This window comes from Emys orbicularis, chromosome 19 (genome assembly GCF_028017835.1).
Source record: "Emys orbicularis isolate rEmyOrb1 chromosome 19, rEmyOrb1.hap1, whole genome shotgun sequence".
NCBI classification, from domain to species: Eukaryota; Metazoa; Chordata; order Testudines; family Emydidae; genus Emys; species Emys orbicularis.
In genome coordinates, this window is record NC_088701.1 from 23,219,428 (window position 1) to 23,244,482 (window position 25,055).

The window sequence follows — 25,055 nt, forward strand, 5'->3', positions numbered from 1 at the left end:
GCAGCTTGGAGATGGGGGTTCAGTAATATTATAAACCCTTTAATAACAGTGGGGGGAGTTACCTGCCGGTATGCAACAGAGCCTGCAGCTGGAGCCCTTGTGTTTGAGCAATCCAGACTTATCTAGCTCAGGTACTGATCTGATGCTACTGTAATAGGGGACCAGGTAGGGCAGGGTCTGGCTGTTTTTCCAGGTGTCTGTATAGGTGGTCCCATGGGGTTATGGTCCATTACAGGGGCTCTCAGGTGCTGCACAGCTAACGAGTATCTCAGAGATTATCTACCCCCCATCACAGTGTCTCTGAGTACCTCTCAGCTTTTAATGCATTGATTCTCAATGCCTCTGTGAGGCCGGACAGGGCTGTTATTCCCATTGTACAGGTGGGGAAACTGAGGCACAAACTAAGTGATTTGGCCTAGGTTACCCAGGAAGTCTGTGGCAGAGTCAGGAACTGAACCTAGGGCTCTCAAGACCCCTGTACAGGGGGGGAGGGGGAGCAGCGCCGGGGTGTGGGAAGTCACTTTCCTGACTCTTCATGCTCCAGACACAACTCTATTCCCCTTTCACTTTCCCATTTTCCTCTGAAAGCAACTGGTCTGAGAATGTACAGCAGTGGGGTGAGTCTGTTGGGGACCTGGGCACCCTCCTGCCCTCTGGCTTCCCCGAGACCTTGGCCGGGCTCAGCACCTCTGAAAAGTAGCTGCTCGCACCTTTCAAAAACTCAACTGCAGCCGTGACTGTAGCGCTGCTGGGAAGGCTGGAGTGACAGCCCGAGGGGGGCGTTTCATGTTTCTCCCCAGCTTGGTAGCTGTCAGACAAGGCTGGGAGCACCCAGTCTCTGCTTCCTCTTCAATCTTTGTTTTATCTTCAGAGGCCGGACAGGAGGGGCAGCTAGTGCCAACTGCAGTGCGCTAGGGGACGGTTTGTGGTATGGATGCACCTGTCTAGAAAGAACTCAACTGAGCCCATCAATGTGTTTCACACCAGGCAACCGCAGGCTTGAGCCAAGCTGCTCACAGCCCCACAAATGTTCCCCTTCGGAGTCCTTCCCCCTTGTCCCACCAGCGATGCTAGCAAATCCCTCTGCTGCTCCATGCCCTCCCCCAGCCTGGTGGCACACGCGCTCACTGGTCTATAGGCCAAGGACCCAGCCAGCCTCAGGTTGGTTTAATGTCGGGGTGTGTGTGTGTGCCCCCTTGGTCCCCCACTCCCTCTACTCACAGCTGTAATTAGCTGTGACATTCTCAGCATACCTGCCAGCCCCTAATGAGGGCTCCATAAAAGCTGCCGTGATCTGGTTTCCTCTGGCACTTCAGGCCAGTTGTAAATCTCAGCTTTACAAGTTTGAGCTGCACGAGGAGGAAGCAGCCATCCGTGTGAAGCCGGGGGTGGGGGCGTGATCACCGTGTGTAGGTGGGAGGATGTCTTTGTCATCCACCAGGGCATTTGGCATCCTAGCAGAGGTATCAAACCGCATTGCTCTATATACTGCATGAGGCCTGGTATGCTGTGTGGACCCTTCCTAGACCCATGCCTCGGTGGGTCTCGGAGTTCAACGGCTAGAACGCTGCTCAGGCCCTGACTCGGACCGTTACAGTGACTGCAGCCCATCAATGTCACTTGGCTTTGCCAACGAGCAGCTGCTTTGGCCACACCAACCACCACGCTGTCCCTCTTGTCGACAGCTTTGCTTTGGCTCCATTGCCCTGGGCTAGCGCCTGTTCAGCTGGAGATCCTGAAGCAGTTGGCCAGCAGTTATTAAAGCTCCCGGCACCACCCCATGTTAGGTGTACGAGAGGGCTGTGTGTATCAGGGACTGAGGCCTGAAGAGACCGGCTTGCCCAGTCACATGGCAGAGCCGGGGCCTGATGCAGGGTCTCCTGATTTTTAGCCTGCTGTTCTGTCCGCTGAACCATGCTGCCTACTGCAGGGAGATCCCCTGTGTCCTACATTTTCACAAGTGATTCTGGGAGCCCAACCTGTGGCCTCTTCGAAGAGCTCAGTTTTCACTGGGTGGGTGCCAGGCACTGTCTGGCAATGGGGCCCTGTTGAGCTTTCCTCAGATGGGGTACCTAGAATCACTGCTGGCTTTGGAAAAGTTAGACCCCTTGCATTAACCAACCTGGGACTGCCCAGAACCAAGTTAGACAAGCTGCTCTCCCTCCCGGAGCCCCACATGGAAGGCCAGAGCCCTGCCTGCCTGAATTAGCATAACCCTGCCCCTTGGGAGGGGGTTTCTATTTGGGGCCTGTCCTCCCATTTTTTCCTTCCAGCCCCAAGGAAAGCGTGAGTGAGCAGCTGGCAGCCAGTGAGTTTTAGCTAAAAGACGGGACAGGGAACCACCAAACAGGTGCGGCCAAGGCAAGGTGCCTGCTGGGTAGCTGTGGGCCTGGATGCCCTTTGATTGCTGTAGCCTGGGGCCAGGGTGAATGTCACATGCTCTCCTGCCAGCCTGCCTATTTCGCTGGGGCTGGGGTTGGGGCAGGAGAGGGGCATTCAGGCTCCATGACTCACTCAGCCCTTGGCCCCTATGCTGAGGTGGCCCAGGAGGGAATGGTGGTTTTCAGGAGGAGCTGGGCTGAGACCCACCAAACTCATTTCACGCAGAGGCCCACCTGCCGCCCTTTGGCTGGGAGCAGCGGACGGTTCCTGCTGACCCAGTTGGCCAAAGGCTCTGCCTTGTGGTTTTGGGGAGCTGCTTTTCCCCTGGGGTTAGTAGCCAGCAGGAGCCCCCGAAACATCACCAGCCTCTTCAGAACATGTGGGATTCTTTAACTGCCCTGGGGGAGGGCCAGGATGCTCTAACCCTTTCTGCCCTGGCGGAGTGCTGCCTCCCACCCAGACCAAGCTGTGCGAGCTTTCTTCTCTCCGTTTCTCCGCTGCCCCCCTCTGCTTCCAAAGAAAAGGGCTGGAGCTTTTTGCACGACAGACCAGGCATAGCTGGCAGTGGCTGGAGCCTGTGGGCTGAGGGGGGCTATGCAGGTTCCACTCCTTGCACAGGGGTTCCCAAAGTGTGGGATGTATCAGCGAGGACTAGGTGGGGGGGGGGCATGGAAGGTGTACAAAGGAAGACCCTTAACAACCCACAGTGTGTGCAGGGGGCATGGTTGGCTTCATGCCAGCTCTTGCCCATTTGTCTGCATTAGCCAGGCCTGGGGGAGGGGGAAGGATATCCCTTGTCCATCTCTGGAGAGCCCCTCTGCTGGGGGGCGCTGCTGGAGCTACGGCTCGCCTTCCTTGCCTGTGCTCAGGGAGAGCCGACGTTCGATGAGAGCCGAGCCAGCAACTCTACCCCTGGGGGCCGATGTAGAGAGCAGTTTAACCAAGGTGCCAAGCCCACTGCTGGCACCATTTACCCCCTGCAGAATCAGCGCGGCCAGAACCCGCGGGGCCCTGCTATTCCACCCCGGCCTGGTGTCCGTCCCCTGGACTACTCTGCAGGCATCCTGAGGGGTGGGTGCCATCTGTGCAGGGCTGGATTGCTGCTGGGCGGGTCTGAGAGTAATCCTGGGCAAAGCCAACTGAGTCCAGTATTACTGAGGTCATCTGGCTGTGGCACTGATCTGCCCCCATGTGAGGGGAGGCGGTGCTGGCATCTCGGTTGTACCGATGGGATACTGAGGCACAGCATCTAAGGGCTTGTCCGCGTGCGAAAGTCGCACTGGTTTAACTCCTGTCAGTCGGAGGGCAATGTGTTGCCCACGTAGCAATACCAGTGTAGCCCCTTCTTCTCCCAGCAGCTCCTCCACCCGCGTGGTGGACTGGTTTTATGGTTAGCATCAGGGAGTGTGGGGAAAAAAGGAGAAACATTAGGAAACGTATTTTCGGAGCCAGTCAAAACTCAGGTCATTGAATCCAACCAAAAGCTCTCGAGGGAGGAGATGGCCAGGGGAGAGCTGAAGGGATTGGATGCGCCAACATATGTGGGTTTGGAAGGCTCTGAGGATGTGTAGTAGACTCAGCTGCAAACCTCAGAAGCTTTCCAGAGCCCACTATGGAGGGAGGTGCAGGCCAAGGGCCCGATCCTGTAGGCTGTTCCCCACAGAGCCCTGGGGATCAGCTCACACACACCAAGTCACTGGACCATGGCTGAAGTGCCTGTTCGAGCCAAGGCGATGCTGGATGCCCTTGCCTTGCCCCCAGGATATTTACAAGCCTGTTTCCTTTTTTGCTAAATCAGGAATGATTTACGATGCGCTGGCCCATATAGTCTATAATACGTCTCGTTCCAAAGAATCCCACAGGCCTTCGCCAGCCAGGAATAACTTGCCTGTATCGAGCCTCCCAAGTAAAGATCTCAAAGCATGTTGCAAACAGGAATTAAACTCCCCAACGCCCCCAGAGAGTAAAGACAGATAAGGAAACTGAGACTTAGAAAGGGGAAATGACTGACCCAAAGTCATACAGGGAACGGAACCCAGGAGTCCTGATCCCTAGGCCCTGCCCCCCTCCTCTAATCCACTAGACCCAACTTGCCTCCCAGAGCTGGCACTGGAACCCAGGTGTTTATGGCTAGGCAGAGCAAGCGAGAGAGATACCATCAACCAAATGGGAAATAAATCGAGCTCAGAGAGTTTCTAAAATGTACTAGTTGCAATCTGGGGAACAGAACTGCTGAGCTCTAGTCCTTGCATTAGGCTCTCTCATAAGACATCAAAGAAAAGTCACCAAAGGAAAATGCATTTGCCAGCAGATTTTTTTTCCTTTTTTCCTTTTTGTTTTGTTTGGCTATATAATTTTTATTGTACAAAAAAAGTCTAAAAAAAGAAAGAAAGAAAGAAAGAAATTGGGACAGAAGCAACAGTTATAATATATACAAATGACTAAAGCTTAGTTTATACAACATGGAAGAGAAATAAGTCATTTAATTTTTTCCCCCTTTCCTGTAGCTTTTTCTAGAATGGTTTATGAAAGAGAAGCTGTAAATCCCTCCTGTTCTGCCCCATCTCATCATAAACGTGAGCTTCCTCCGGTTTTTTATTTCTTACATTTTCATGTACCAGAGTTTTTTGTTGTTCTTTAGTTGATTGCGTCTGTGTGAAATTTGCCCCCTTGGTGAGAATTTTAAACAGGAATGTTTGCTGGGGGGAAGGAATTTGTTTCCTAGAGGGACGTTTTAACATGGACCACATGATATATAAGAAACCATATTGGTTTTTCCCAGAGGCTGTTAAATCCACCTCCAGCAGTGGATTCAGCTTGGAGAGTAGTTCCAGTGTTGCCTTCAGCTCAGGGACACTCAGCAGGGTCGTTTTTCTGTCTGTTTGGTGGAGAAGTGAAACACACTAAAGCTTTTTAAACTTCAAAGTCAACTGAACAGCAGCTGAAGAGGTGGCTGCTTGGAGCAGTGGGCTCTCTGGTTTAAGACTAATTTCTGTTGGACCATCTGGGAGGTGAGGGAGTGGTGGCATTTCCTTTTAAATATGTTATACAAAAAAACCCGTCACCCAACATGCGTGTTCTCAGCGTTGTATGTGGCTGTAGAATGCCTGCCGCCTGTGGATTTCAAAATGCCTCGCGCAGGAATGAAGCCTCACAAAACCCTTCTGAGGTAGGTATTCTCTTTGTTCTACTGAGGAGGAACACAAACCTTTGCTCAAGGTCAGGAATCCTGATTCCCAGCTTTAACCACTAGACCCAGCTCCCTTCCCACGCTGGCTTCGTAAAACTATTTAAAAAATCAAGGTTGCTCCTTAACACACAGCAACTACTTCCCTGCCCTTTCTGGAAGGGCTGTGGAGTTCTTCATAAGCAGTGGGCAGCTGGGCCCGTCTCTTATGGGCTGGAACACAGATTATTCTCCAGCGAGACGCCAATGCGCAGCCCAGGTTCTTCCCGTGCTCCTGGGCCACTTATCACGTGGGCAGAGTCCTCTACTTGGCCCCAAGTGATACCTGGGGATCGCAGGGCTGGACTGTGTGCTGGGGAACCCCGAATTGTCCCAGTTTGTCAGAGAAGATCTGTAGAAGATGCAAGAGCGGGGGAATTTCACACATTGCAAGTGGAGCTCAGTGAGGCAGTTACAAGCCGCCATCTGGATTCAGGCGAGTATCCTGGCACGAGTGCCTCGCCTCTGACCACTGGGATTCCATGGACACAGAGCAGGGCAGAGGGAACCAGCTCCTCTGGCAGCAAGGAAAAAACATCAAGACGCATACGCACTAATCCTTATGCACAGCAATTACAAGAAGAGAAAGCACAGACATAAAAGCAGCTCCTGTCGAGCCCTTGGTGTGTCACAAAGGGAAACCCCATACTAGTCTCTTAAATTTTCTTTAACCTTCCATAGTGCAAATGGTACCTTAGCCCAAGTCTCTCAATACAGACATTTTTACAGTGAACATTCAGCGTTCTCGAGTCAGACGCTTTGCCTCGCTCCTGCAATTTGGGAAGAATCAAGTCTCCTGTTGCCACTGCCTCTGAGCCTCCAGAGCGCCCCACAGCTCGCGCTGCCTGTCGCCTCCTAGATGGATTGAGTGAGAGGGAGCAGTGCAGCCGGATGAGACTATCCAGTGGGGGTGGATGGATACATCAGTCAAGTCAATAAATGTTCCATGGATTCTTGTAGGAAGCCTGTTGATGGGCACCTGCTGTGGCAGCCTCTGGACCTGGAAATCAGCTGACGAAACAAATCTAACCCTTTCCTGGGAATACAAGTTCCTGCCTGGTGCAGCGGCCAGTGCCTGGAAACCCAATGCCAATCCTTGCCAGAAGAGTCCCTCGTGATGGGAGCACATGTGCCCGTCTGTAATGGTGGAACCTCATCTGAATCGCTGGCTCAGGCCCAGGGCAAGTGAGTCACAGGTGCAGGACTGGAGCGGAAAGCGCTGAACTCTTTGATTTTTTTTTATTATTATTATTATTATTACTTTTTAAAATATTTTTATTTATTTATTTTTGATGTTCAAGTGCTGTGTTTGGTCATGTGATTAAAACAACAACAACAACAATGAAAAAACAACCCAACCAATGAATGGCCTTTTGGTCACGTGATTAAAAAAAAAAAAACCCCACCCCAACCAATGGCTTCTTTCCTGAGCCGCCATCCTCGTAAACTCTTCTCTTCATCTTCAGATACCCATTGAAAAAAACAAACACAAGCTAAGACATTACGCACAGTAACATACACAAAGTAAATAATAATAAAATACTCGTAGGGCTGATCTGTACAAACACACATGAAACAACACCTGCCTGCCCTCAGCCAGTCAGATTCCCCCGGACAATACACAGAACAGCCATGGGTGACGTTCCCCATTGCCAGAGTTAGGACTTTTCATCTCTGGTGTCACCTGGCTGTAAAAATTTCCCCAAATTTCTCCATGCCCCAGCCAACGGCCAGTGAGAGCTTCCATGTTTAAGAGGGAGAGAAGGGGCCTGCCTGGCAGATGTGTGTATCTAGGAAGGGGTTGTGTATTTGCAGGGAGATGGACTGCAGGGTCTACTACACCGTTCTCATTTCTAACTTCCCTGATTCAAACACCACCATCTCACTGGTGGGTCTCCCATTGACTGGGAGAACTTAAACCAGCCTGGTGAAAGCACTAGGAAATATGCTGTAAGGAATGAAGGAGGCAGAATAGATGAGACCTAAGGGTTGTTTTTCATCTCTGATGTGTAGGATTCTTTAGGCTTCATCTCTCATGGGGACGATCTAGGTGGCTTGTCAGCTACTGTAGCCACAAATAAGTTCCTGGTCATGTTCTCTCTCTCCTAGCCCACCTCCCGAGCCTGTAGTTAGCATGAAGGACTGATCACAGCTGTAGTTAGAAGCTTGCTCGAGAGCTCCCTTGGCTGCTGTGAGCAAGACACAACTGAGCTATGCTAGGATAGCCCATTGTTCAAAGCCTTTCAAAACAGCCTTGGTGAAGCATTAGAAATGTCCTGTGGGGAACAATCCTTCCCCCATAAATCTAACTGGTCTTTTCCATCTCTGATCTCTGGGTTAACATTTCCCCCCTCCATGTCTGAGTGAGGCCACCAACAGGAAACTGAACTTAGTCAGAAATAGCCTCGTCATTCACGCTACCTCCCTCTGCTCCCCCGTGGCGACGGGGCACATGATGGCAAGTATGTGGCCCAGTTCCATAGCTTAGGTCACCTAAGAACACCTCCATCTTAAAATTGGAGGGGATTCAAATATGTAACAATCGTCCAATCCCAGGCTGACCTGCGCCGCTTTAGAGAGGGGTTCTGGGAAAAGGTACTGAACAGCTCAGCTGGGCTTGGGAAGCAGTGTTCCCCAGGCATGTTGGCAAGGGAGCGGTTTGCCTCCTAGATGCTGAATGCTGTCCCTTGGCGAGCCAGCCCAGCTCCAGGAGAGTGAGGGGAGCAGCAGCAGCGGGATAACCCACCGACTCCAGATCGCCGAAGCGTCGTTCTCAGTGACAATGCTGGAAGCAGCCAGAGCCCGGGCGGTGGCGGCTAGAAAATGAACCTTCCCCGTATGAGACGAGCAAACAGGAACCGGGATCATTGCGAGGGAATAAAACCAGGGCCCTGCCAGGTTACTGTTAGAGCTGTTTCCTTGAGCATGACCACTCCTGAAATGCTGCCTTCATGGCACTTGGGCGTTCCTAGAGCAGGGTCTTGTGGGAGAAGCACAGAGCCAGCAATTCCTGGCTCTGTCCCTGACTTCCCATGTGACAGTGGGCCAGCCGCTTCCCCTTTTTACACCTCCATTTCCCCACAGGCTGCGAGGCAGGGGTGAGCCCCATTTCACAGGGGGAACTGAGGCACAGCTGGGGAAGCAGCTCCCCAAAAGGACAACAGCAGGAAAGAAATCCAGGTGCCTTGACTCCCAGTCACCTGGGCTAACTCCTAGAGCAATGTAGCCCAGACCGTTCTATTCTGAATACCTTAGTACATGCTCACTGGTGTAGTAATATCTCTTGGGTCCTTCCGATTGAGGCATCACGGTGAGGGGTTAGATACAAAGCTGCTCCGGTTCCTTTTTGCTCAAGTCCTGCGTTTCCAGAGTGACACCAGCCAGAGGGGCAGAGTGTATCTCTGTTGGTAAGAGGAAGAGGTGTGTTCTTGGACCCCCAAACTGGGGCTGCCCTCCATGCCTGGACTGGGAAGCATCATGCTAAGGTGTGAAGAGACTAGAAGGTCCCCAGCAGCAGATTTGACAGAGGAGCAGGGGCTGTTTCCTTGTCCCTGCTTCAGATGCCAGATGGGAAAATGATTCCCAGGCACAATAAAGCAGCAGTGGGCTGCAGGGACCATGAGAATTGGCCCGTCTGCTCCTGGTTCGGTCGGCTGCTGCCTCCGGGGCTCAGAAGGTTCTTTGCAGGTGTCGATTCCAGCGCTGCCTCTTCACGAGAACAGCGCTGCAGCCACCCAGGTACTGTGTGGGGCTCCCCGCCCACTCGCTGACCCTATGATCCTGTCGCCCCACTGGGTCCTTCCTCTCTCTCTGCTCCACGGTCGGAAGCTGGCAGTTGTGGCTGTGGTGATGCGCGAGGCAGACTCCTTCACAGCTGGGCTGGGGCTGTGTGGGTGTCACAGTCGAGACAGGGGACAGGGAGGCCAAGGCAGATGGTGCCACTTCAGATCACAGCCACATCGGAGGGACAGGTTCTTCTTCTAACGAGACTAAGATCTGGCTCTCTGTCGCTCAGGACTTCAGCATGAAAACAGGATCTCTGCGTCCTCAGAGTTCATGGCATCCTGTTGCTTTAGTGACCCCTCCTTGAAACCAGACAATATTCCGATCTCCTTTCCGACCCTGCCCTGCCCAGGCCTCCCTTGGCAGTGAACGGAAAACACTTTCTTGTCCTGCCAAGAGCGCAAACTGCAGACCTAAGTTGGCTGGTGTGTGCCAGAAAGCTCCGCCTGCTCCAGCAGTGGGGGGCTAATGGGCAAGGAGGATGAGAGTCAGGCGGATGGAATACTGAAGGTACCGCAAAGTGGCAAAGGGTTGGTGTTTCCTTCCTTTCTCTAGCAGGAGCTCAGCCTGATCCCTTTCATTGCCTAGGTTAACAGCCTGGCTAGAACCAGATCATGGGCTGAAGAAGTTAGTTAATCTATGTACAGTGCTTTGAAAATGTAAAGCGCTACAGTCTATAAGTGCTAAGGAGTGAGGCAGCCATGAGATCTGCGGTCTGCGCCTGGCCCTGCCATTGGCTCTTTGTGCGACGCTGGGACGGTGACGTCCTCGCTCTGCGCCTCACTTCTCCCTCTGGCGAGCGGGGCCATCCCCTTTGTAAAGCGCTTTGAGATCCACGGACAAAAAGCCTGAGACAAGTGCTAAGTATTGTCGGCCCATCCTGCTCCCCTAGAGTCAGTAGCTCAGCTGGAGCAGAACTGATCTCTCCAGCAGTGGCAGATAGCAGGATCCAAGGGATCTATTCCCAGAGCCTCTTTCATCCCGACCCACCCCTAAGTGCTTTGTAGGGTGTATACCTAGAACCAGGGAGGCCCCAGCCACGGGGGAAAGGCGGGAATACCTGGCAGCCTTTCTGCCCTAGTACCTGCATCCGGTATCTCGGGAGAGGAAAGCAAGGCGGCGTTGGCTCCAGCTGACCCCCAAGAGGAGCTTAGAGAGGCCCCGTTGGAATTTGGCCAGGACGCCAGACTCTTAAGATAAGTGCTAGGGGCGGGGACTCTCCGGCCTTTTCCTCCAGTGGGCCCCACTCGCACAGGGAGCATCTCACCGACAGCTCCCTCCCCAGTCGCAGGCCCGGCCTCGCCCTGGGCCCACTACAGCTGATGCGTCCATGGCAAAGGAACGGGGCGAAAGGGCTGAGGTATTTTTAGCTTCACACAGTTCCGTAGCTGGCAGCAGGCTGAGGAGCCAGGTCTCAGCCGAGCCAGCGTGGGAAGTGTTGTGCTCCAGGGGTTTTAATGACCACGAGGCATCAGGGACTTGGTCTGACATCTGCAGTGGAACATCATCCAACTCCCCCGCGGTCCGCCGGCTCGGCGCCGGGGACGCTGCCCCATGACAGCTCGGAGATGGCGACCCACGGATTCTGTTTGCATCCTCCCGATGGCACGGGCGGGGGTGGGGGCAGCCCCAAGCAGCAGGAGCCAGTGAACTCTTAAGAAACAAGGATCCTGTTTTTGTGCAAATGTTCTTAGTAATAATCCAAACAGCGAGGGCAGAGTGGGAAGCAAATGTGCTGCATCAGCAAAATTCTCCACGGCCAGGGTTTCTGGCCAAGTTTTCCTCCTTTAGAGATAAACTCGACCCATATGTGTCCATCCTGCCTCACACCAGTAACAAACCCCAGGCTCCGCTCAGGTCAGCGGGATGAAGCTTCCTGTTTTCCTGAATAGTGATCCACTTTTTGACCAAGAAGGTAATGCCCATGGAAGTGCCAGGCCGGCTGAACCCACAGACCGGGGAGCTTGCCCTATGCCACCCCTTCAGCCAACCTTAGAGATGCTCCGTCTCCAGGAGCTCTCTGGTGCCAACACATAGGCTGGTGAATCCCGATTGCAATGATGGTTCTTCCACTAGGACTCCCTGACTCACTTCACACAGGGGCCCCCAGTCGGGGGAACCATGTCTGGTCCCTGGGCTGAATGCAAAGCAGCAACCGAGAGGCAAATCATTGGCAGGCTGATTACCTGAGCCAGCTAGCAGAAAATCTCTCCATAACCGCCCCTATTCCAGGAGCCAGTCGGGATCCACACAGTGACTGCACAACCGGGCTCATTTCCTCCTCGCACACCCTCCGTCCAGAGCCCTGATCCTCCTGCTCTGCGCACTGCTGCCTGCCTGGCTCCCATGGCTTCTGGAGACCGAGACCACCACAGAGATTGGGGCCTGGGCCGAACCCGGCAAACCGCTCTCGCCAGGGCATTGGGACAGCAGGGGGAAGCGCCTCCGCTCCACGGCCCGTTGGGGTTCATCAGGGAAGCACATGGAGCCATGTTCGTCCCTGTGACTCTCTTCACAGATCTCAGTGATGGAAAAGCCCTGAGAGATCCTGCCTAGTCCCTCCAAACAGCTCAACTGGATCCCACCTGGTCCACAGCCCATACGGCCAGGGCCGGATTGTTCCCTCCAGTCTGTTCCTAATGCTTTGTCTACACAAGTGCCCTTCAAGAGACTTCCGCAGTCAGAGACACTGCTCCTGTTCTGGCCTCCACCTGGCTGGGAATGCAAATGGAGCTTCCAGGAGCCAGGATTCCCCATCCCTCGCTCACCTGCTTGGGGCAGATCGTCTGGCTTTCCTCTGCCTATGCTAGTGGGCTCTCAGTCTGTTGCTAACCCAGGCAGGCTACCCCTGGAGGGCTGTGGGGTTTAGGCCAGAATCTCAGACCTAACGTGGGGCAGGGGGTTATTTGGTGATTCCGAAGACAGCAAGAAAAGGGTTTATGTAAGTGCATTAAAAACCACAGCCATTCACACGGCTCTGTCCAGGTGAGGTGGGAGGCCACATGCTTTTCTAGTGTAGTAGCCAGGCGAATTGTGAATTCTCGCAAGGAGAATAATTAATAAATAAATAAGTTACCGTGGGAAGCCGTCTCCTCCCAGGCCGGGCCCCTGTGCGGCCAGCATTCTAGCACGAGTGGCATGCACGGCCCCCTGTGGGAGTGGGGCTGCAGGGGACTTGCTGGACTCCTTCACCTGCTCCTGCAGTCCTCTCGCAGGCAAAAACTCCCAGGGTCCCCCCCCCACCATATTAGCATCAAAGCTGGGCCCAGACAGGAGCTGGAGCCTGTCATCCCTACAATGGGATCAGGGAGTTTGGGGTGTGCAGGGGATGGTGGGATGGGTGGGATGGGGTGCCAGGATGGAAAGATTCGGGCTGAGATGGGGTGGTGGGGAGTTCAAGAGGTGCTGGGATGCCAGGATGGGCGCATTCAGGGTGCACAAGGCGTGCTGGGATGGGGGGGTTGGGGTATGCAGGGGTAATGGGGGGTTAGGATGCACAGGGGTGTCGGGGGTTGGGGTGAGTTTGCTCTGGAGCAGATTGCCAAGGAACAATGAGATCAGGGAGCCTGACCATAATCTGGGCTCCCGGCACCTGCTCTGGGCCAGGTGGTGGGGTCAGATCAGGCAGTTTAACCTGTGCTGGGCCAGCAGGATCAGACTTTCCAACATCAGCAATGCAGCCCCAGCCCTCCATGTCCCCCCTAGCTCTCCGCAGCACGCACTGGCTGGGTCCGGGGAGCCAAGCGATCCATTCTTTGGAGCCCTGCCAGGGGAATTCTCTCTCTCAAAGGGCAGGCAGCTGAAATCCCCTCTCCCGTCCCCCCGAAACAAAACCACTGGGAAGAAAAGGCCAGTGATCCAGGGTATCTTTCCTTTTTACCAGGCCGCTTTGTTCTTCGGTTCTTCTCTCACTCCGTACAAAATATCCTGTGTGTTTCTGTGAGCACTCCAACTCCATACAATTGTTTTGATTTTTTGTTTTTAACTTAAACACATAGAAAGCTTCCACTGCTTGTAAACGGTTGAAGAGTCGCTGTCCTGCCGTCTCAGCGTTAACCATTTCGCTCCCAGGCCGCCCAGGGACCGGCTAGTCCTCCAAGAACCAAAGCCCGGTAAGAGACACCTCTCTGACTGAGCCGCAGCTGGTGGTTGAGGCTGATGACCGGGTGGGGGTGAGGGGGCGGGGAATAATGCCTTTGCAGGTACCCCGGCTGCCCCCCCCATGTGGGGATGCTTGCTTATTGCACAGTGCATGGCGAAGCGCGGGAGAGTTTGGGTTTGGTTCGTTTTTCTTGGGAGGGTTCTGTCTCTCCCCCCTCCCCCGACATTCACAAAAGAATTTTAATGTTCGTTCTTTTTATATCTATAAAAAAAGGGGGGGAAGCAAAGATGATGCTTGCTGGTTGGCCGGGAGCACGGGAGCGGGGCTGGGGGAGCACCGGCTGGGTTTTAAGAGCAGCCGCATCTGTCAACCACCATGCCCGGGATCTTCCCGTAGATAATCTGCTGTTTGTCATTGAAGTAAAGCATGTTGATGGGGGACATCTTGGTGGGGGTGCAGCAGGGCCCGGCCGAGCCCCGGGGGTTGGCCTGTTGCACCAGGTGGGTATGCGGGTACTTCTGCATGAACATGTACTCGCACTGGCCCGAGCAGTAGTTGGCTTTGTACCGCTTGGGGGCAATAATCCAGTCCCAGCCGAAGGCCTCAAAGTCAACAGTCAGCGGGTAGCGGCAGCAGCGGGACTCGGTGGAGTGCTCGTCGCAGTCCAGCCCCAGGTTGCGCCGCGAGCGCTTGTTGTTCTCCAGCACGCGGAGCTCCATGAAGGGATGCTGGGGGGAGAGAGCAGACACCTGAGCCTTGGCTCCGGGGCAGCTAGGGCCAGCGTTTGGGGAGGAGGAGCATGCTGCAGGGAGCCATCCCATCAGCTCCCTCTACCTCCCCAACCTTCCCTAGCTACCTGTCCACCCAGCCATCCCTAGCCTCCATCCACCCAGCCACCCTTCTGTATCCATCATCCTTCCCTAGCTACCTGTCCACCCAGCCATCCCTAGCCTCCATCCACCTAGCCACCCTTCTGTATCCATCATCCTTCCCTAGCTACCTGTCCACCCAGCCATCCCTAGCCTCCATCCACCTAGCCACCCTTCTGTATCCATCATCCTTCCCTAGCCTCCATCCACCTAGCCACCCTTCTGTATCCATCACTCTTCCCTAGCCTCCATCCACCTAGCCACCCTTCTGTATCCATCACCCTTCCCTAGCTACCTGTCCACCCAGCCATCCCTAGCCTCCATCCACCTAGCCACCCTTCTGTATCCATCACTCTTCCCTAGCCTCCATCCACCTAGCCACCCTTCTGTATCCATCATCCTTCCCTAGCCTCCATCCACCTAGCCACCCTTCTGTATCCATCACCCTTCCCTAGCTACCTCTCCACCCAGCCATCCCTAGCCTCCATCCACCTAGCCACCCTTCTGTATCCATCACCCTTCCCTAGCTACCTCTCCACCCAGCCATCCCTAGCCTCCATCCACCTAGCCACCCTTCTGTATCCATCACCCTTCCCTAGCCTCCATCCACCCAGCCACCCTTCTGTATCCATCACCATTCCCTAGCTACCTGTCCACCCAGCCTTCCCTAGCCTCCATCCACCTAGCCACCCTTCTGTATCCATCATCCTTCCCTAGCTACCTGTCCACCCAGCCTTCCCTAGCCTCCATCCACCTAGCCACCCTTCTGTATCCATCATCCTTCCCTAGCCTCCATCCACCTAGCCACCCTTCTGTATCCATCATCCTTCCCTAGCTACCTGTCCACCCAGCCTTCCCTAGCCTCCATCCACCTAGCCACCCTTCTGTATCCATCACTCTTCCCTAGCCTCCATCCACCTAGCCACCCTTCTGTATCCATCATCCTTCCCTAGCCTCCATCCACCTAGCGACCCTTCTGTATCCATCATCCTTCCCTAGCTACCTGTCCACCCAGCCTTCCCTAGCCTCCATCCACCTAGCCACCCTTCTGTATCCATCACCCTTCCCTAGCCTCCATCCACCTAGCCACCCTTCTGTATCCATCATCCTTCCCTAGCCTCCATCCACCTAGCCACCCTTCTGTATCCATCACCCTTCCCTAGCCTCCATCCACCCAGCCACCCTTCTGTATCCATCACCCTTCCCTAGCTACCTCTCCACCCAGCCATCCCTAGCCTCCATCCACCTAGCCACCCTTCTGTATCCATCACCCTTCCCTAGCTACCTGTCCACCCAGCCATCCCTAGCCTCCATCCACCTAGCCACCCTTCTGTATCCATCATCCTTCCCTAGCTACCTCTCCACCCAGCCATCCCTAGCCTCCATCCACCTAGCCACCCTTCTGTATCCATCACCCTTCCCTAGCTACCTGTCCACCCAGCCATCCCTAGCCTCCATCCACCTAGCCACCCTTCTGTATCCATCATCCTTCCCTAGCTACCTCTCCACCCAGCCATCCCTAGCCTCCATCCACCTAGCCACCCTTCTGTATCCATCACCCTTCCCTAGCTACCTGTCCACCCAGCCATCCCTAGCCTCCATCCACCTAGCCACCCTTCTGTATCCATCATCCTTCCCTAGCTACCTCTCCACCCAGCCATCCCTAGCCTCCATCCACCTAGCCACCCTTCTGTATCCATCACCCTTCCCTAGCTACCTGTCCACCCAGCCTTCCCTAGCCTCCATCCACCTAGCCACCCTTCTGTATCCATCACTCTTCCCTAGCCTCCATCCACCTAGCCACCCTTCTGTATCCATCATCCTTCCCTAGCTACCTCTCCACCCAGCCATCCCTAGCCTCCATCCACCTAGCCACCCTTCTGTATCCATCACCCTTCCCTAGCTACCTGTCCACCCAGCCTTCCCTAGCCTCCATCCACCTAGCCACCCTTCTGTATCCATCATCCTTCCCTAGCTACCTGTCCACCCAGCCTTCCCTAGCCTCCATCCACCTAGCCACCCTTCTGTATCCATCATCCTTCCCTAGCCTCCATCCACCTAGCCACCCTTCTGTATCCATCATCCTTCCCTAGCTACCTGTCCACCCAGCCTTCCCTAGCCTCCATCCACCTAGCCACCCTTCTGTATCCATCACTCTTCCCTAGCCTCCATCCACCTAGCCACCCTTCTGTATCCATCATCCTTCCCTAGCCTCCATCCACCTAGCCACCCTTCTGTATCCATCATCCTTCCCTAGCTACCTGTCCACCCAGCCTTCCCTAGCCTCCATCCACCTAGCCACCCTTCTGTATCCATCACCCTTCCCTAGCCTCCATCCACCTAGCCACCCTTCTGTATCCATCATCCTTCCCTAGCCTCCATCCACCTAGCCACCCTTCTGTATCCATCACCCTTCCCTAGCCTCCATCCACCCAGCCACCCTTCTGTATCCATCACCCTTCCCTAGCTACCTCTCCACCCAGCCATCCCTAGCCTCCATCCACCTAGCCACCCTTCTGTATCCATCACCCTTCCCTAGCTACCTGTCCACCCAGCCATCCCTAGCCTCCATCCACCTAGCCAGCCTTCTGTATCCATCATCCTTCCCTAGCTACCTGTCCACCCAGCCTTCCCTAGCCTCCATCCACCTAGCCACCCTTCTGTATCCATCACCCTTCCCTAGCTACCTCTCCACCCAGCCATCCCTAGCCTCCATCCACCTAGCCACCCTTCTGTATCCATCACCCTTCCCTAGCCTCCATCCACCTAGCCACCCTTCTGTATCCATCACCCTTCCCTAGCTACCTGTCCACCCAGCCATCCCTAGCCTCCATCCACCTAGCCACCCTTCTGTATCCATCATCCTTCCCTAGCTACCTCTCCACCCAGCCATCCCTAGCCTCCATCCACCTAGCCACCCTTCTGTATCCATCACCCTTCCCTAGCTACCTGTCCACCCAGCCATCCCTAGCCTCCATCCACCTAGCCACCCTTCTGTATCCATCATCCTTCCCTAGCTACCTCTCCACCCAGCCATCCCTAGCCTCCATCCACCTAGCCACCCTTCTGTATCCATCACCCTTCCCTAGCTACCTGTCCACCCAGCCATCCCTAGCCTCCATCCACCTAGCCACCCTTCTGTATCCATCATCCTTCCCTAGCTACCTCTCCACCCAGCCATCCCTAGCCTCCATCCACCTAGCCACCCTTCTGTATCCATCACCCTTCCCTAGCTACCTGTCCACCCAGCCTTCCCTAGCCTCCATCCACCTAGCCACCCTTCTGTATCCATCACTCTTCCCTAGCCTCCATCCACCTAGCCACCCTTCTGTATCCATCATCCTTCCCTAGCTACCTCTCCACCCAGCCATCCCTAGCCTCCATCCACCTAGCCACCCTTCTGTATCCATCACTCTTCCCTAGCTACCTCTCCACCCAGCCATCCCTAGCCTCCATCCACCTAGCCACCCTTCTGTATCCATCACTCTTCCCTAGCCTCCATCCACCTAGCCACCCTTCTGTATCCATCATCCTTCCCTAGCCTCCATCCACCTAGCCACCCTTCTGTATCCATCACCCTTCCCTAGCTACCTCTCCACCCAGCCATCCCTAAGCCTCCATCCACCTAGCCACCCTTCTGTATCCATCACCCTTCCCTAGCCTCCATCCACCCAGCCACCCTTCTGTATCCATCACTCTTCCCTAGCCTCCATCCACCTAGCCACCCTTCTGTATCCATCACCCTTCCCTAGCTACCTGTCCACCCAGCCATCCCTAGCCTCCATCCACCTAGCCACCCTTCTGTATCCATCACCCTTCCCTAGCTACCTCTCCACCCAGCCATCCCTAGCCTCCATCCACCTAGCCACCCTTCTGTATCCATCACCCTTCCCTAGCTACCTGTCCACCCAGCCATCCCTAGCCTCCATCCACCTAGCCACCCTTCTGTATCCATCACCCTTCCCTAGCTACCTCTCCACCCAGCCATCCCTAGCCTCCATCCACCTAGCCACCCTTCTGTATCCATCACTCTTCCCTAGCCTCCATTCACCTAGCCACCCTTCTGTATCCATCACCCTTCCCTAGCCTCCATCCACCTAGCCACCCTTCTGTATCCATCACCCTTCCCTAGCTACCTGTCCACCCAGCCATCCCTAGCCTCCATCCACCTAGCCACCCTTCTGTATCCATCATCCTTCCCTAGCCTCCATCCACCTAGCCACCCTTCTGTATCCATCACCCTTCCCTAGCCTCCATCCACCTAGCCACCCTTCTGTATCCATCACCCTTCCCTAGCCTCCATCCACCTAGCCACCCTTCTGTATCCATCACTCTTCCCTAGCTACCTCTCCACCCAGCCATCCCTAGCCTCCATCCACCTAGCCACCCTTCTGTATCCATCACCCTTCCCTAGCCTCCATCCACCTAGCCACCCTTCTGTATCCATCACTCTTCCCTAGCCTCCATCCACCTAGCCACCCTTCTGTATCCATCACTCTTCCCTAGCCTCCATCCACCTAGCCACCCTTCTGTATCCATCACTCTTCCCTGGCCTCCATCCACCTAGCCACCCTTCTGTATCCATCACCCTTCCCTAGCTACCTCTCCACCCAGCCATCCCTAGCCTCCATCCACCTAGCCACCCTTCTGTATCCATCACCCTTCCCTAGCTACCTCTCCACCCAGCCATCCCTAGCCTCCATCCACCTAGCCACCCTTCTGTATCCATCACCCTTCCCTAGCTACCTCTCCACCCAGCCATCCCTAGCCTCCATCCACCTAGCCACCCTTCTGTATCCATCACCCTTCCCTAGCTACCTGTCCACCCAGCCATCCCTAGCCTCCATCCACCTAGCCACCCTTCTGTATCCATCACCCTTCCCTAGCTACCTCTCCACCCAGCCATCCCTAGCCTCCATCCACCTAGCCACCCTTCTGTATCCATCACTCTTCCCTAGCCTCCATCCACCTAGCCACCCTTCTGTATCCATCACTCTTCCCTAGCCTCCATCCACCTAGCCACCCTTCTGTATCCATCACTCTTCCCTAGCTACCTGTCCACCCAGCCTTCCCTAGCCTCCATCCACCTAGCCACCCTTCTGTATCCATCACTCTTCCCTAGCCTCCATCCACCTAGCCACCCTTCTGTATCCATCACCCTTCCCTAGCTACCTCTCCACCCAGCCATCCCTAGCCTCCATCCACCTAGCCACCCTTCTGTATCCATCACCCTTCCCTAGCTACCTCTCCACCCAGCCATCCCTAGCCTCCATCCACCTAGCCACCCTTCTGTATCCATCACCCTTCCCTAGCTACCTCTCCACCCAGCCATCCCTAGCCTCCATCCACCTAGCCACCCTTCTGTATCCATCACCCTTCCCTAGCTACCTGTCCACCCAGCCATCCCTAGCCTCCATCCACCTAGCCACCCTTCTGTATCCATCATCCTTCCCTAGCTACCTCTCCACCCAGCCACCCTTCTGTATCCATCATCCTTCCCTAGCTACCTGTCCACCCAGCCATCCCTAGCCTCCATCCACCTAGCCACCCTTCTGTATCCATCATCCTTCCCTAGCTACCTCTCCACCCAGCCACCCTTCTGTATCCATCATCCTTCCCTAGCTACCTGTCCACCCAGCCATCCCTAGCCTCTATCCACCTAGCCACCCTTCTGTATCCATCACCCTTCCCTAGCTACCTCTCCACCCAGCCATCCCTAGCCTCTATCCACCTAGCCACCCTTCTGTATCCATCACCCTTCCCTAGCTACCTCTCCACCCAGCCATCCCTAGCCTCCATCCACCTAGCCACCCTTCTGTATCCATCATCCTTCCCTAGCTACCTGTCCACCCAGCCATCCCTAGCCTCCATCCACCTAGCCACCCTTCTGTATCCATCACCCTTCCCTAGCTACCTCTCCACCCAGCCACCCTTCTGTATCCATCATCCTTCCCTAGCTACCTCTCCACCCAGCCACCCTTCTGTATCCATCATCCTTCCCTAGCTACCTCTCCACCCAGCCATCCCTAGCCTCCATCCACCTAGCCACCCTTCTGTATCCATCATCCTTCCCTAGCTACCTGTCCACCCAGCCTTCCCTAGCCTCCATCCACCTAGCCACCCTTCTGTATCCATCATCCTTCCCTAGCTACCTGTCCACCCAGCCATCCCTAGCCTCCATCCACCTAGCCACCCTTCTGTATCCATCACTCTTCCCTAGCTACCTCTCCACCCAGCCATCCCTAGCCTCCATCCACCTAGCCACCCTTCTGTATCCATCACCCTTCCCTAGCTACCTCTCCACCCAGCCTTCCCTAGCCTCCATCCACCTAGCCACCCTTCTGTATCCATCACCCTTCCCTAGCTACCTCTCCACCCAGCCATCCCTAGCCTCCATCCACCTAGCCACCCTTCTGTATCCATCATCCTTCCCTAGCTACCTGTCCACCCAGCCATCCCTAGCCTCCATCCACCTAGCCACCCTTCTGTATCCATCACCCTTCCCTAGCTACCTCTCCACCCAGCCTTCCCTAGCCTCCATCCACCTAGCCACCCTTCTGTATCCATCACCCTTCCCTAGCTACCTCTCCACCCAGCCATCCCTAGCCTCCATCCACCTAGCCACCCTTCTGTATCCATCACCCTTCCCTAGCTACCTGTCCACCCAGCCTTCCCTAGCCTCCATCCACCTAGCCACCCTTCTGTATCCATCATCCTTCCCTAGCTACCTGTCCACCCAGCCTTCCCTAGCCTCCATCCACCTAGCCACCCTTCTGTATCCATCACTCTTCCCTAGCTACCTCTCCACCCAGCCATCCCTAGCCTCCATCCACCTAGCCACCCTTCTGTATCCATCACTCTTCCCTAGCCTCCATCCACCTAGCCACCCTTCTGTATCCATCATCCTTCCCTAGCTACCTCTCCACCCAGCCTTCCCTAGCCTCCATCCACCTAGCCACCCTTCTGTATCCATCACCCTTCCCTAGCTACCTGTCCACCCAGCCATCCCTAGCCTCCATCCACCTAGCCACCCTTCTGTATCCATCACTCTTCCCTAGCTACCTCTCCACCCAGCCATCCCTAGCCTCCATCCACCTAGCCACCCTTCTGTATCCATCACCCTTCCCTAGCCTCCATCCACCTAACCACCCTTCTGTATCCATCACCCTTCCCTAGCTACCTGTCCACCCAGCCTTCCCTAGCCTCCATCCACCTAGCCACCCTTCTGTATCCATCACCCTTCCCTAGCTACCTCTCCACCCAGCCATCCCTAGCCTCCATCCACCTAGCCACCCTTCTGTATCCATCATCCTTCCCTAGCTACCTCTCCACCCAGCCATCCCTAGCCTCCATCCACCTAGCCACCCTTCTGTATCCATCATCCTTCCCTAGCTACCTGTCCACCCAGCCATCCCTAGCCTCCATCCACCTAGCCACCCTTCTGTATCCATCATCCTTCCCTAGCCACCTGTCCACCCAGCCATCCCTAGCCTCCATCCACCTAGCCACCCTTCTGTATCCATCACCCTTCCCTAGCTACCTCTCCACCCAGCCATCCCTAGCCTCCATCCACCTAGCCACCCTTCTGTATCCATCACCCTTCCCTAGCTACCTCTCCACCCAGCCATCCCTAGCCTCCATCCACCTAGCCACCCTTCTGTATCCATCACCCTTCCCTAGCCTCCATCCACCTAGCCACCCTTCTGTATCCATCACCCTTCCCTAGCTACCTGTCCACCCAGCCTTCCCTAGCCTCCATCCACCTAGCCACCCTTCTGTATCCATCACCCTTCCCTAGCTACCTCTCCACCCAGCCATCCCTAGCCTCCATCCACCTAGCCACCCTTCTGTATCCATCATCCTTCCCTAGCTACCTCTCCACCCAGCCATCCCTAGCCTCCATCCACCTAGCCACCCTTCTGTATCCATCACTCTTCCCTAGCCTCCATCCACCTAGCCACCCTTCTGTATCCATCACCCTTCCCTAGCTACCTCTCCACCCAGCCATCCCTAGCCTCCATCCACCTAGCCACCCTTCTGTATCCATCATCCTTCCCTAGCTACCTCTCCACCCAGCCATCCCTAGCCTCCATCCACCTAGCCACCCTTCTGTATCCATCATCCTTCCCTAGCTACCTCTCCACCCAGCCATCCCTAGCCTCCATCCACCTAGCCACCCTTCTGTATCCATCACCCTTCCCTAGCTACCTCTCCACCCAGCCATCCCTAGCCTCCATCCACCTAGCCACCCTTCTGTATCCATCACTCTTCCCTAGCTACCTCTCCACCCAGCCATCCCTAGCCTCCATCCACCTAGCCACCCTTCTGTATCCATCACCCTTCCCTAGCTACCTCTCCACCCAGCCATCCCTAGCCTCCATCCACCTAGCCACCCTTCTGTATCCATCACTCTTCCCTAGCTACCTCTCCACCCAGCCATCCCTAGCCTCCATCCACCTAGCCACCCTTCTGTATCCATCACTCTTCCCTAGCCTCCATCCATCTAGCCACCCTTCTGTATCCATCACCCTTCCCTAGCTACCTGTCCACCCAGCCATCCCTAGCCTCCATCCACCTAGCCACCCTTCTGTATCCATCACCCTTCCCTAGCTACCTCTCCACCCAGCCAGCCATCTCTAGCTAATCCATTGATTTCATCTACTAATCCAGCCTCCTCTGCCCTCTGCCGGCCCCTGATGGGGGGGGGGAGGTTCACCCTGTAGCTGGGTGCCAGGCAATGCAGGCCGTGGTCTGGGCTGAGCGCTGTGTCACTAGGCTGAGTGGGTCCCTCCCTCCTCCCCAGTGTTCAGCCTGGCCCTGCATTGGGCTCCAGCATGATTTGAATCCGGGGAGCCATAAACCCTGCCAGCAGGACAACTAGAAGACTAGGAAAGGGGGCTGACCCATCGGCTACGACTGGCCCAAGGACTCAGAGACAGGCCGGGCTCGGGCAGGAGCCAGCCATCTCCTCACTGGGGGCACAGACAGATGGTGGCAGATGACAGAACAAGTTGCAGTGGGGGAGGTCTAGGCTGGATATTCGGAAACACTATGTCACTAGGAGGTGGTGAAGCGCTGGAATGGGTTCCCTAGGGAGGTGGTGGAATCTCCTTCCTTAGAGGTGTTTAAGGCCCGGCTTGACAAAGCCCTGGCTGGGATGATTTAGTTGGGGTTGGTCCTGCTTTGAGCAGGGGGTTGGACTAGATACCCCCGAGGTCCCTTCCCACCCTGATCGTCTATGACTCTATCGTCTGAGGTGACCTGATGCATCTCCCACGGGAAGGCGGCCGTGGGTCTGGGCAGAAGGCGACAACCCCTCTCCCTTCTGCCCAGGAACAGGCAGAGACTGAGGCTGGCAGGTGAAACTGATGGGAAGAAGCATCCCCAGCAGCAGCCATCGATTGACCTGCAGCACGGTGGCCTCCATTCCATGCCTGCTGCTGGGGAGCTCGACGGCGAGGAAAGAGGCTCTGGGGCGGCTGGGAATCAGAAGGGGACAGGCCACACCCTCCACGTCAGCCTGGCTCCCCAGGGCTCAGAAATCCCCCTTCACAGGGAGAGCGTGGTGAACCCAGAGGGGAACGGGTGTGTGCCTCCCTAGAGCCATCAGGCTTCAGCCATTCTGGGACTCACAGCCCCCATAGCCCAGCCCTGGGTTCCCCCCAGTGCTGCCCGTGCCCCTCACTCCCGACCCACAGCCCCCATAGCCCAGCCCTGGGCTCCCCCCAGCGCTGCCAGTGCCCCTCACTCCCGACCCACAGCCCCCATAGCCCAGCCCTGGGCTCCCCACCCCCAGCGCTGCCAGTGCCCCTCACTCCCGACCCACAGCCCCCATAGCCCAGCCCTGGGCTCCCCACCCCCAGCGCTGCCCGTGCCCCTCACTCCCGACCCGCAGCCCCCATAGCCCAGCCCTGGGTTCCCCCCAGTGCTGCCCGTGCCCCTCACTCCTGACCCACAGCCCCCATAGCCCAGCCCTGGGCTCCCCACCCCCAGCGCTGCCAGTGCCCCTCACTCCCGACCAACAGCCCCCATAGCCCAGCCCTGAGCTTCCCCCAGCGCTGCCAGTGCCCCTCACTCCCGACCCGCAGCCCCCATAGCCCAGCCCTGGGTTCCCCCCAGCGCTGCCGGTGCCCCTCACTCCCGACCCGCAGCCCCTGCTAGCCCAGCCCTGGGTTCCCCCCAGCGCTGCCGGTGCCCCTCACTCCCGACCCGCAGCCCCCATAGCCCAGTCCTGGGTTCCCCCCAGCGCTGCCGGTGCCCCTCACTCCCGACCCGCAGCCCCCATAGCCCAGTCCTGGGTTCCCCCCAGCGCTGCCAGTGCCCCTCACTCCCGACCCGCAGCCCCCATAGCCCAGCCCTGGACTCCCCCACAGCTCTGCCGGTGCCCCTCACTCCCGACCCGCAGCCCCCATAGCCCAGCCCTGGGTTCCCCTCCCCCAGCTCTGCCGGTGCCCCTCACTCCCGACCCGCAGCCCCCATAGCCCAGCCCTGGGTTCCCCTCCCCCAGCTCTGCCAGTGCCCCTCACTCCTGACCCGCAGCCCCCATAGCCCAGCCCTGGGTTCCCCCCAGCTCTGCCGGTGCCCCTCACTCCCGACCCGCAGCCCGCATAGCCCAGCCCTGGGTTCCCCCCAGCGCTGCCCGTGCCCCTCACTCCCGACCCGCAGCCCCCATAGCCCAGCCCTGGGCTCCCCC

General features: G+C 56.2%; 1 protein-coding gene across 1 annotated transcript; it reads right to left on the reverse strand.

The window, feature by feature from the left end:
- Positions 1 to 13,840: 13,840 nt before the first annotated feature.
- Positions 13,841 to 23,789, reverse strand: LOC135891642 (growth/differentiation factor 11). The gene is made up of 2 exons (XM_065419252.1): positions 23,769 to 23,789; positions 13,841 to 14,221 (listed from the first exon to the last, which is right to left on the reverse strand). Exons 1-2 carry the CDS (start codon positions 23,787 to 23,789, stop codon positions 13,841 to 13,843), a joined length of 402 nt encoding a protein of 133 aa, XP_065275324.1.
- Positions 23,790 to 25,055: the final 1,266 nt, after the last annotated feature.

Bases quoted from the DNA above. Each gene is read 5' to 3' on its own strand.
- LOC135891642 (XM_065419252.1), bottom strand. From the start codon at position 23,789: ATGGAGGCCACCGTGCTGCAG. The intron at 14,222-23,768 runs GTCAATCGATGG...CTCTCCCCCCAG, and splicing joins TGGAGGCCACCGTGCTGCAG to CATCCCTTCATGGAGCTCCG.